Raw genomic sequence first — 12,999 nt, forward strand, 5'->3', positions numbered from 1 at the left:
CAGCTGTATCTTTGTTTTTATCAGCTGACTCAGTCCAGATGTGCGGCTGCTGCAAACAAAAACACACGCTCAACGTGCTCAGCAACCCAAAAAAAATAAAATAAAATAAACGCCTTGTGGCAGAAGTCCAGCACTCTTCATTACGATGCTAAGATTATCAATCACTCACAGTAGCAGAGAAAGTGCGGGAGCCAAAAAAGCTTTCAGGCCTGCTGAGTCTGGCCAGACGTTGAAGATATTTTTCATCTTGCAATGAAGTAGGGTCAAATGAAATCATTCTTAAAAATAAGAGAATAATGACATGATCGGGGCACAGTGTGATTTTCTGGTAAGCCTCTAAACGGCTGCAATCTCTGCTGTGACATTTACACGGTGTCTCACGTGACACGTGACTGACGGCGGCCTGAGTCACGGTCGTACCTGTTCTGGGCCGTGAAGGTCTCCCTCTGAGGGTGGAGGCCACTGTACACCACTCTGATCAGATCATGTTGACAGAGAGCCCCCTCGGTCAACGCCATGGAGCCCAGGCTGGAAGGCTGCACACAGGGAGAGGACACGCTTTACCAGCGGGCCAGCGCAGCGACAGCGGGGACGCCTGTCAACCTGTTGACTGACAAATGACGCTCGGAAAACTTTTAGTGTTCACATTTTATGACATTTAATTACTAGTTATGAAAGATGTCACCTTTGGCACTTGACATGTTCCTTTCATCTGATTCTAAATCTAAAAGATAAATTGCTGATATCATTTATCTACGTATTGCGCTTATCTCTACATAAATACACATTTCTAATTGAATCTACCTAAGGTTTTGTGTTTTTTGTGGAGGTGACACCTCATGACAACTCTGGCAACTCACTCACGACGTGTATGTCATGTGACGAGTCATTCGGACTCCGCTACACTAAACCCGTGACAATGCAATGACGTGTGTACAAGCATGAGTGGGTTTCCACTTCTGCTAAATAGCTATGATGAGAAAACCCGCATCCTGTCAGTGTGTCTGTCACCTGGCCCTCAGAGTGGTTAACATGAGAGCTTTCAGTAGCAGGACCTCTGCTACAAATAGCTGTCACGAGGTTTCCTCAGCAGTGCTTCACTTGACTTCTGGAAACCTACTGACTGATTTCTTCCACGTGAATTTCATTTAGTCTGACTTTCAGGCTTAATGGGGAGATTCCTGGAAGATCAGGTGGAAGATATTTAATCTTAAATCCTCTCTTTCCTTCATGAAGGACTGACACAAGGCCACTTTATCCTAAGCAGAGCAGAAGTGTCCTTGAACTGATATTCTGTTGGGAATATTGTAGGTGACTGAGCAGAGATAGCCGACGGATTCATTCAAGAAGAGATACTGGACAGTATGCTAATGCTGAAGGCCTGGGGATAAAGTCCACGTGATGTGCAGAGCAACACACACACATACAAAACGTCCTCTGCCCCTGCCTCCATGCTTGCTTCATTCTCTCCGCACCAAGTGAAGAGCCTCTGAAGCTTGTAATTACAGCGATAAATCGCCCCCAGCGCACGGCACACACTGTAGTCTCATCAACACATCGACTCACTCACTGAGAGCCACGTACAGTAGGAAACTATGCTGTGCTCAACGAGACACAGTGCTTCCTTCTGCCCTTAGCAAATACTGTAGTCCAAGGTCAGCATGTCTTGTTAAAGGCCTGGCTAATGAATTCCAACTCCACACAATTATCAATAGTGTGCTCTGTTTTAGCGGTCAGGTCAGGAGCTGAAGGGGGGGGGGGTGTTACACACACAGACGCACAGCATGTCAGCAAGCACAGCTAGAATGGAGTCAGTAGCAAAGTCAGGAATTACCTGTTCTCTTCAAACACAGAAGACACCAGTAAGCTGTTCATAGAAAAACCGATGTCGCAGTTAAGCTACACGTATTATGAAACCTCCACACAAACACATAAGCGCCAAGGGTAATGAAAATGGATCACAGCCTTGGACACCGAAGGGGATTCGTCTTCCTAACAGCAACTCAAATAAGTCTCGCCATGACTCCCCCACTCAGAGAATGAAGCAGAGGAACAGCCGAGGACAAGGACACAGCAAAAGAGGTAGAACACAACCAGATAGAAGAGTCATGCATCCTACTGTACCTCGTGGTATATTGATGGTTTGGACAGAGATGGGATTGTGAAGGAAAGGAGTTTGCTGTTGCCGTCTTTGTCCACGATCTCCTGCAAAACCAAGAGGAGGGAGGTCATTTTAACATTGTCTTACACAAAACATGTGTTTGTGTTAGTTAGTGAACGTCATATTTCAAATTCGGACGTCTACCCAGTTCTGCTGATCTCAGTGGTCTGAGTGGGAACATTTCGCGGCGGACAATTAAACAGCCGCTGTACGCTGCCGTCCCGCTCGCTGTCGGGCGCGTTATTGACCAACTGATTAAATGTCACTGCCACAGGCCTCGTCACTCAATTCCAATTTCACACTGCGATGCATGTAGCACAAAGGCGAACGCAGTCTGGAAAATGATGCCCCTTTAAAAAAAGAGATGCCTTAGAGATTATCTACACCAGTCACACTTAAGATTCGAAATGATAATCAGATGCGTTGCTGAGTAAAGCACCTGCTTCTCCTGCTTTGCGCCGTAAACCAATTATTTGCAGCGGAGCAGGATTCAAGTTATGTTAAGAGCCATCAAAGCAATTATATAAAGAGAAGTTAAGTGATGTGGGTTGTATAGATTATTGTATCTACTCCTCACTTTTACTTATATTTCACACATTGATCATTAGCATTTATGGCAGAAGTGAAAGAGCAAATCAAAGTGTTTTTTAATCAAAGTTGCCTCCATTTGCTGCTGTAGGATAGTACTGACAAACAACAAATGCAAATAACATCAGCTCATACATTTATTCATTTATCCAACAATCCACAATCTAGGTTTTGGATGCGGCACCAAAAAGGCTTTTTACCCCTTTTATCTCCCCTTCCTTTTCATTCAGGCCTTGCACTGCCTTTCACTGGTTAGAGTATCTCTGAATATCTGATGGGGCTGTTGAGAGCCATTTATCAGAGCTCCTTCAGCGGTGACCATAGGCAAGACATAGCGTGTATGTGCGTGTGTGTGTGTGTGTGTGTGTGTGTGAATTGGTAAAGACACTGGCATAAATTATGCACGGACCTACCTTTACACACGCCAGAGGACATGCAGCTCTTTCTATCAATACCTCCAGCTCTTAGAATATTTCCCTGAGGGTGTTTTCTGGTGATGTAATCTGTGCCAGGTCTACCCATTAGGCACGCAGAGAGTGAACAAGCAGTCTTACTGCTGTGATTTTTTTGATGTATTCGCTCGAAAACATAACCAGTGAGTCAGTCCATGCAAAGATTTAGTCATAACTACTGTAGAAATGCATGAGAGAGACTCAGACAGCGGGTTTGGTTTAATTTGCATTTGCTTTTCATCTCTCCGCTTACAGTAAAACATAGATGCATGAATAACTAGTAAATCTCTCAGCCAGGTCTGTATCTTATGTACATATAGCCATTTTGTCCCTCCCTCCATCCCTCACCACCTCCACCCCTCTACACCCACCAGGTTATAGATGCCCAGGAGGAGGGCCTCGATGCAGCCATTGCTCTGACGATCCCTGCTGGCCGTGATGCGCAGATATACCCACACCAGCTCGGGCAGGAACTGCAGGGTGAAGCGTCGCAGCAGGTCTTCGGAGCTCCGGTACAGCTCGAACAGCTGGTGGCACACAGGCTCCAGCAGCTGGATTTGCAGGAGAGGGGGGGGGGAATGCAAATTAGCACAGCGGTGACATCGTGCTACAAATGAACCGAGCGGTTCTAATGAGATTTTACAGTACTCAAAGCTTGATGTGGAAATGATGAGTCCGAAGCAGTTTATCTACATCATTAAATACCAGCGTCTATACTATTAATGAACATGTAAAAAGTGATCTGGCTTTTGTCAAACTCATTGAATTACAATAAATATATACCTGTAGTGAAGTGCACAATTAGGTAGAAGATGATATATAATATAATGTAATAATGCTAAATGCACAACTCTGAATCCACCAAACAAACAGCCTTTCCACTATTAGTAACAGTGTAACAGCCTGTTGTCAAAACGTGAATGGATGCCACCCTGCTATACCCAGGAAGGATGGACAGATGGAGGGAAGTGTTTGCTGCCCGTCAGGGGTGGGGAGGTGCGTGGGAGCAGAGGGGATAAATCACTACAATGAAAGTCTGGTCAGATGCAGTCCCAGGGGACCCGGCTGAGCCCATGCATTTACACAGGGGTCAGGCGCGAGTGCCCGTGCAACATTACCGCGTCACTTTGTGCTGTATTGGGACCGACCCTTGCATACGAGGCAGCTAATTAACAAACTTGGCAAGGCATCGGGTCTTCATGCAGCAGTCAAGTACGCTTATCGCCTCACACGCACGCACTCCCCTCATCCCTGGTTCGTCCAGTCATTAATGGGATTTCGCTTCCAGATTGACAACACTAATGGAATTTCTATCCCTGGCCTGGCACCCACATTCAACCATGAAATAGCAGAGAACAGAGAGCTGGAGACACCAGCTGCATCATTAGGATGAAATTAAGGTCCTGTGTCATTAGATCCTGTAAACAGAACTAAAGCTTCAGACCTGGTGGGAATTCCCTGCACGCCCCTGCCTCTTATATTAACATGGGTTTGAGACCTACGTTGCGCATACACAATCCTGCAGGGAGCTAGTCCGGTGTGGGCAGCAGATGTCCTAGTCTCTCAGGGTGTGTTTGTGTGTAGGGGGGCACTGTGTACCATCCTGCAGGCAGCGTCGCTGACACTGCTACATGTCAGAGCTGTGTGTCCCACATTAAGGACGTAAAACAAGTTACGCATTTCCTTGAGCAATGATCACGTATGCGCGTGGCCTCTGTGTTTCACCTCATTGTTGGGGTCTTGGATGACTCTGTAGAGTGCTGGCACCAGGGACTTCTTTAGATGAAGGCTGCTGGCGTAGCTGGAGATGTGGGTTTCTGGTAACGACTGGAACAAGCAAAACAAAGGTTTGCTGAGCAATAGCTTCCATTTGTTAATTTCTTCACCAAGCTAGAATCACTAGACCTATGTATTATTTTCATTCAAGATAGCAGCGAAGTGTAGGAAAATGCAGGGATTCTCATGTCCTCATGTAGGATATACAGTAATGCTTGTTTATCATTCTATTACATAACTAATGGAGAAAAGATGCTGTGGTCTTAAGTGAGAAGACAGCAACAGAGGTCAACTTCAGTAAAACCTGTTGTTCAGTGTTACAACTTCATAAACTGCTGCTACCCTGTCGGTGATGCAAACGTCGAGAGATTATTTTTACAACCCTGTTCTCTTCTGCATCGTAGCCACACCGCGCAGGCCGGATCTGGCACAGAACGCTGTGCAACCGCTGAATGGATAAGTACATACAGTAATATGCATGGAAGGGAGTCAACGTTGATACGCTGATAAAAACCTAAAATGACAGAGTAGCTGCTTGAAGTCGTTGGACATAACAAGTGATGACAGGATCCCAAAAGCTGTGTGTTGGTCTGCAGATAACAGAAGGCAGAGACAGCCTCGCAGCAGGCATCGGTATGGCCCATTTTGAGGACAGAACACAATGTGCCATGTCTGCACCACTCAAGCCATAAGTCAAACCAATCTACTTCTCTCACTATTCATCATACGCCCTCTTTTGTCTCTTTCAAACAGTGGTGCTCTGCCACACCCCCACCCGATGCACTAAGTGCTAATTCCTTCTCTTCGGCTTATCTTCTGCTTGCACTCCCTACATCTCACACAGATCATTTCAGGACAGAACAGATTCAACATACATTCATTTTACAGGCCTGCAGCTTTGTGTCTTCATACAAAGCTGAGACGCTAGAGGCTTTGAGGTCACCGATTTAACTTTCATTAATCTGTAGAGACTTTACTGCAGATTCACAATCAATGTTACTGTAATGGAAAAAGACTAACCAACACAGTTAGGATAGAATTACCATGTTTAAGTTTCAGTTATGAATAAGGAAAACTAATTCAGTTTTAGTTAAGCAGAGAACATTTCCTTTACCTTGAATTCTGAGAGCCATTCTTCGACAACACCGCGCTCTGAACCCAGCATCTTCCTCGGCGACCACCCCTCAGCTGCATGGTGGTCAGAGACAGAGACAGAGAGAGAGAGAGAGTCAGCGGCAGAGATGTAGAGCAGCGATTGTGAAAGAGAAGGAGGCATGAAACATGGGGGCAAAGGGGAGACGAGACAAGTGAGCGGTTAAGGAAAGGAGCAAGAACAGTCCGTGCTTATTCAACAATCTGTGCTTGTCAAGACATGGTGACGAGCAACTTCAGTGGTTTTTTAAGAGTGTCCTGAACTGGGAGACATGCAACGAGGTAAAAAAATAGTACAAAAGCTGTATATAAAGAGATATTAGATAAGCATTCACAAAAGCACATTCTGGTATGAGGCTGCGAGCACACTGGCGTCAATGGTGCTGTTCTGTTCTCTGGGCCCAGCTGCTAAAAATAACTACAGCTTAGTAACAAATAACGAGCCTTTACATCAAAACTCATGCAAAAAATGTTCTCAATTATTTATCCTTTGGAGGTTCGCCATACAGCAGGTCACCATGAGTGAGCGTGCGTGTGTGTGTGTGTGTGTGTGTGTGTGTGTGTGTGTGTGAGGGGTGACTGAATGAGAGGTGGAGCAGTCTGGATACAGACTGTGTGGTGTTGTAACGGACCCTGTGCACCGAGCTGCCAAAATGACAGACAAACAAAGCTCACGTAGCGACCGATGTAGCTTGCCACCCAACACCCGCCATCAACCATTGTCTGTGAGCGGCAATTAGTGACCCTCATGGAAAACCATAAGACCAGAATAAAGATGCGGTGATCTACACATCGTAGTGCTGAGCAAAGCACAAATGGAAATTATGAAAGTGAACATAAATATAAATGTCAAAATAAAAGCCCCTAAGCTTAAACTTACAGCCTCTCATAAATGCAGTCCCTCTGTGACAGTGTGGTGACTCACTCCTTGTAAGACTGGACTATTTCTGACAAGAGCCAACTATCACAGCAACCACTGTCAACATGTTTCAGGCCTCCTTGTGTCATTGCGTGCGACCTTGTCGTTTGAAAGACGCCATGTTATTGGTTTCTGGTGTGTCCTCGGAGTCGCACGTCACATCTGCAAAGCAGAAGCAGCAGGGAGCTTTTGGCCTTAGAAAACCAGTTTCTTTATGAGCTTGTTGTGGTTTGACTTGATAGGATTAGGAGTAACTCAATGTATTCAAAGTAATCCCACGTAACAACCACTGTGGGTTCTCCATCAGCGACGATATTCGTCTGCATCCTTAAATACTGACAAACACTTGGGTTTTTATTACACATGGTGGATGTGTCTAATGTTCAGTTGGTTTAAAGTGAGCAACTACAAGACAGATCCCACACTGTGATACAAGTAGGTCATAATAGTTACAGATGACAACACATTCATTCATTCATTCCAAGCATATCATGTTCTTGATGACTAATACACACCCTGGACACATGGTTTCACATTTTATCACATCTTATGCATTGCAGTACCTGCCTCGTGTTACTTTCCTTTATACAAAGATAAGATCCCACGAGACAGAACAGTGACTCAACACTCAACTAGTGATATGCATTTTGTCATACAGTACACACTGCTTTGATGATTTTAAGACAACTGTCCTTCTTAAAAAGCCCCAAATCAAACAAACTGCCTCCAATCCTACAGTAAAGCTCACTCCTACAGTTAGCTTTAATCGTGACATAAACCCGTTTAATTATATTTGGCATGACCATATGATTAAAACCCAGGATCAAACTCTAATGCTGCTCTGCATTTGCCGGTTTTCCGTGGTTTATAAAAAACAATGCCCCACACGAAGGAAAGAAATAACCTAACCTGCCATTTTGTTACTGAAATGAGAAATAGACTTTTAATTTTGCACAATTTGTTGGATATGACAGGACGTATGGTGACTGCAGATTACAATCTGAACTCCACATCTTTCTGTGTGTGCATGCTCCTCCGGTCTGTGTGAAGCGAGAGGCTCTTTTTAGTAAGCTTGTTTCAGCTCGCCGAGAAAGGCTGACTCATTCATTTCCACCAGCTTGTCAAACTGTCAAAGACTCACACTAAGGAGAAATTCTCCATCAGCAGAGCAGCAGTCCGTTACCATGGGAACAGCATTCAAGTGACTTTCAGGAGATGGTAAATATTCACTAACAAGACAATTTAAAAAAAAAAAAAAACAGTTTTGATAATATTTTTCATATCAAGCTGGAAGGTGCTAGAACATCACGACGCAACAGAAGTAATGTAATGTATGATAATGATAATGTAAGAGCTAAAATATGAATAGATTGGTTGTTTTCTATTCTTGAATGTTTTGGTTGCGGACCTTCTGTACCCACCTCCGTGTCCCAGAACTCAGATCTCCGCTGGGAGTGGCAAATGGTTTTCCACAGTGTCACACATCTGTCACTCACTGGGCTCCACCTGCAACAACAAGCAACGTTGGATCAACACTAGAGGAAAAGCTAGCTGCTCTCATTTAAAACGGCTCCACCGTAACCACTTCTGTCTCTTAGCACTGGACACCTGACATCACCATCTCCTTGGGCACAGTGAAGAAACTGAACAAAGCAACAGACAACAATAAAGACTTGTTGGTGCTACAACAGACACTTAATAAAAACGCCGCTCTGACGTAATGAGGCTTTACTGACAGATATACAGCAAATAAAACACCTGCTTTTTGTAGCAACTGTCCTTCTATTGTCTTGAAGGTTATTTTGAGTCATGGCACAGGGAGTCAGTTTTCAATTTGCTTGTTGTTGCATAGCAACAGTCAGCTGGCCGACGTGTTGTCCTTGTCTGCTAAAAATGCATCCTGCGGCTCCACGCCCATAGAATTCACTGTATTTGGCAAAAATAAATCACGGCTTTCGATGAAACACGGGGCGATGCTGTAGAGAAACTGTCTGCGCTGTGCCTCTCGGAGACGCACCGCTGAGCTCGCCGTCCCACGTTACGCATTTCCACCGCAGCTTTGTGTTTGTGAAAAGCGCTTACATGGGCAAGTCGTCACAAAGAGTCAAGGAAATTACCCTGCTCAAGTCCCATCTGTCTGGATGATGCATGTGTGCTCTAGATCTATTGAAAGCTGTAAAGAAGGTATTCATTTTCCTTTACCAGATACAGAGAGTGAACTTGTGGTATGACTCATCCAGGCTGAGGGGAGCAGAGTGTGCAGGCTGAGTAAAACTGCAAAGGCAGCATAGGAAATGAAAGAATTATAGAGTCAAACTATTTCAAATATTATCCGTGTGCCTGTGAGGAAGCTCTATTCCTAAAATCCATCTCATGGGTCATTATGAGCTACAGCCATAATCACTGGGTGGGGCTGGCTTTACTGGATGCTTATAAGATTACATGAATGTAAACCTAGTTTTGGTGTCTGGAAATTACCCAACATGAGATTTCTACAGTAGGTAAGACAGTATTTTGTTTCTTCCCCATGAGGGCAATAAAAGTAATTCTTATATTATAAAATAATATCTTTTTATATTAGAAAATAAAAGTATAGAGAAAGAACACATTGTAGTATACGTGTAATGATAGCTGAGTAAAAGGAATGTAATAACTAAATGTTCCTTATACAGTGTTGCATAAATGCCTGGAACTGTAACCCATCTCATTTCAGTATCTTCCTACAAAAGTGGTCTCCAGCCAGCAATCGCCGACTAAATATGTCATATACCTAATGAGGCCTGGCAAATTACAATAAGCAAACTTTCCCTCCCAGGGCTGCTCCACACAGAACCTGCTCATTGTCCTGTGGCAGGCTGCACCAGGGAATAGGAGGGCGCCGACCCATCCTGTTTACGGCACATAAACCCCCAAATCACAGTCACACTGCTGGACAGCCGGGGAAGTTGAAACAAAAGTCAACAAGTGCCGGGTTGCAGGACAATCAAAGCGGTGGTAGAACTGTCTGATCACTTTCTCTACACAATATGTATTTGTTAATGGAAGTGCTACATAATACATAACTGATTACACTGTTACACACTATACTAACTGCACTAAACACAAGAGAAAGAAGCTGCTCCCTGTCCTCAATGACTGTTTTCATATAGAAGCCTGGAACCTCAGTCGTCTCATGACTCAACAAGTGCTGTTTTTGTTAGCCAAGGTGGAACATGAAAAATCCCCCCCCCCCCCGAGTGAAAATCCAAAACAACAACATTAGCTTAACGTGTCACATGCTTGAGAAACACATCTGTGTGTGTGTGTGTGTGTGTGTGTGTGTGTGTGTGTGTGTGTGTGTGTGTGTGTGTGTGTGTGTGTCTGTGTGTGTTTCACACTTGACGTGCACTTCTCAGCTCCCCTGCCAACAGCTGCCAGGACGTGCAGGGCTGCAGAGACACAACAAACCTCTCTTTGGAAAAACACTCCAAGTATTCCACTCAGTTTAACGTGGACTTCCACAGCATATTACCGTTGGATGTGTGGCATGCATTTATGACCACATGACCCGAGTGAAAAAGTCTGTGTTGGTGATCTATTAGGAAAAGTTCTGACCCTAACAATAGTTGTCATTTATTACACACCGGTGACCAATTTGTGTATCCGTGAATAAGTGATTGATTAACCAGTGTACACAAAGGCATGGCTACAGCCAGTCATTGAAAAAGCTTGTTAAACCACGGCTGCACCCAGAGCAGGGGCCGGACGATAGGGCTGAAGGTCCCAACAGCAGATCTGTTACAATAGAAATCGCTCCTGCCTCTGTTTGCTCCAAGCTTATTTCCAACTGATAATCTCGCTTCCTAGGAACTAAAACTGTTTTTTTTTTTTTTTTTTTAAATGCCAGACGTTAGGCGTCTGCTACAGTTGTTACCTAACAGACGTTTAGGACCTGAACTATGACCTGGAAACTAAATTTAGACCCCTGTGGTGGAAACACAGGCAGTAACAAAGTCCTTTAAAAGGTTTGTGGTGGCCGGAAAAAGCTATGAGTGAAAAATAGGCCTTTAGACAAACCAGTTAACACTCAGCATGTATCTGTTCCTTTATGAAAGTAAACTTCACACCTTTACTGCAATTTGTTAGCAGTGTCTTTAGCCTAACTAAATCAAAAATGCCATAAAGACCACCGAAATGTTCAATGAAAACTGCTTTGTTTTGAAAAATGAGTATGTGATTTCCCTAATAAAGTTCATTGAAATGTCTTAACCCTTCCAAACATGACTTCGTTCTAGCGACAAACCTGCAAGCGAAGGCTCACAACATCCATCACCCCACAGCAAGATGTGGGAACATTTGCAAGAAAAATGAGGACAGGGAGAGCATTGGTACAACACATGCAAATGCTGCAGTATCATTAGTGAGGGGGGTGATAAATGGGTGCAGTTCTCAAACATAACATGCAAAGTCGTGTGATGCTCAAGCAAAATATTGTTGTTTTGAGGCTGTAAATTTCCAATCAAATAATGCCCCACAGTTGAAGAGTCACCTTTTTTATTTTTCAGTTTCATAATGAAAACTGATTTTCTCACACACACACACACACACACACACACACACACACACACACACACACACACACACACACACACACACACACACACACACACACACACACACACACACGGAGCTAAATTATGAGACAGTCAAGCTATGATGATGAGATTAGTGAAGGGTTTAGACAAAGAAAGGATGGTGGAGTCGAAACAAATGTGACTCTGTTACTTCAACCAAACACATGGACATTCTGAAATGATTTGGGGAAATTGACTTTGTGGTGTTCATACAACAAAAAGGACATTGGGTGATTTATACAGTACTGTAACCACCGGGTCGGACAAAGCAGCCATCAACAAAAAGACAGATGTGGAAATTGTTTTTGCTTGTTGCATCTTACATATTTCGTCATCCGGTTAAGATAAATTAGAGGAGTAGCAGCAGTTAAAACCACATTTGTAAATGCACGTGACCGCAAAAAGTCAGAAGGAAGCCAGTTCTGGAAGATGACTCTGCCAACCTTTATTAAAAGGACTGTAGGGAGAAAAAAAAAAGATATGGACCATGACCAGATATAGACTAAACACACACGGTGTATACGTATGTGTTTTCTATCCGTCTGTCTCGGCTTCTCCTCTCTGCCACAAATGAGCAGTGCCAGGTTTCAGCGGCCCAACACTGGGGATTTTTCAAGGTCAGCTCAGCTCAGTCAGCCATGAATTATTGAGCTTGAGCAGCTCTGTGCCTGTTCTGTTTGCGTTACTTCTTTGACTCTGCCCTTTTTCCCTTACGTTTGATCGCCGTGACCATGGCAGGCTAAATATGCCACAATGATCACAATTGTGTCACAATTTATTATCCATGAAGAGTTTGTCTTGTTAACCCTTTCAAGAGAAACAACATGCAGTTTTTAGTGCAATATTGTTAAATCAATATACAGTAGTACTGTTTTTAATCTTTTACATTCTAAATATATTTAAGGGGTCTACGCAGAAAATATGCAGATTTTATGATTTAAAGGACAATTTGAAGCAGACTAGCTTCAATCTGCTCAATTTGCTCGCACATGAATACAAACAAACACCCAAATCTAAGTAATTAAAAACCCACATGTGCCCTAATTTTATTCCCTTGCTGCCTACGTATCAGAGAATTGCAGTGTTTTGTTGCAGCTGGAAAACACCCAATTGCCTAGACGCTTCCCCCAGGTAGACGGATTAACTCTAATACCTGAGCACAGTGAACTATCCTGGTGTAATCTCCATCCCTGTGCCACTGTCAATAGTAACAAGAACCAGACACTCAGGAGCAGAGCAGGCTGCCTGGACGGGAATAGACAAGGGTTTATTAATAGACAATACAACACTGGAAAATGACCCCCCCCCCCAGTTGCCTGGTTTTCCGCACAAAGTGAT

General features: G+C 43.9%; 1 protein-coding gene across 4 annotated transcripts in view; it reads right to left on the bottom strand.

Annotated features, from left to right (window-relative positions):
* Positions 1-12,999, bottom strand: part of LOC114847048 (hyccin 2-like) — a 29,059-nt gene that overhangs the window by 10,031 nt on the left and 6,029 nt on the right. For 3 of the 4 annotated variants that reach the window (XM_029136342.3, XM_029136339.3, XM_029136341.3), the window contains exons 2-7: positions 8,470-8,554; positions 6,092-6,165; positions 4,927-5,028; positions 3,573-3,752; positions 2,125-2,205; positions 421-536 (exon numbers count right to left, since the gene is read on the bottom strand). In XM_029136342.3, the coding sequence (XP_028992175.1) occupies positions 421-536; positions 2,125-2,205; positions 3,573-3,752; positions 4,927-5,028; positions 6,092-6,142 (530 nt within the window). In that variant the 5' untranslated portion in view covers positions 6,143-6,165; positions 8,470-8,554. Of the gene's footprint in view, positions 1-420; positions 537-2,124; positions 2,206-3,572; positions 3,753-4,926; positions 5,029-6,091; positions 6,166-8,456; positions 8,555-12,999 lie in introns of all 4 variants that reach the window. The other variant, XM_029136340.3, reaches the window with a different exon arrangement.

This window comes from Betta splendens, chromosome 21, assembly GCF_900634795.4.
Source record: "Betta splendens chromosome 21, fBetSpl5.4, whole genome shotgun sequence".
Taxonomy (NCBI): domain Eukaryota; kingdom Metazoa; phylum Chordata; class Actinopteri; order Anabantiformes; family Osphronemidae; genus Betta; species Betta splendens.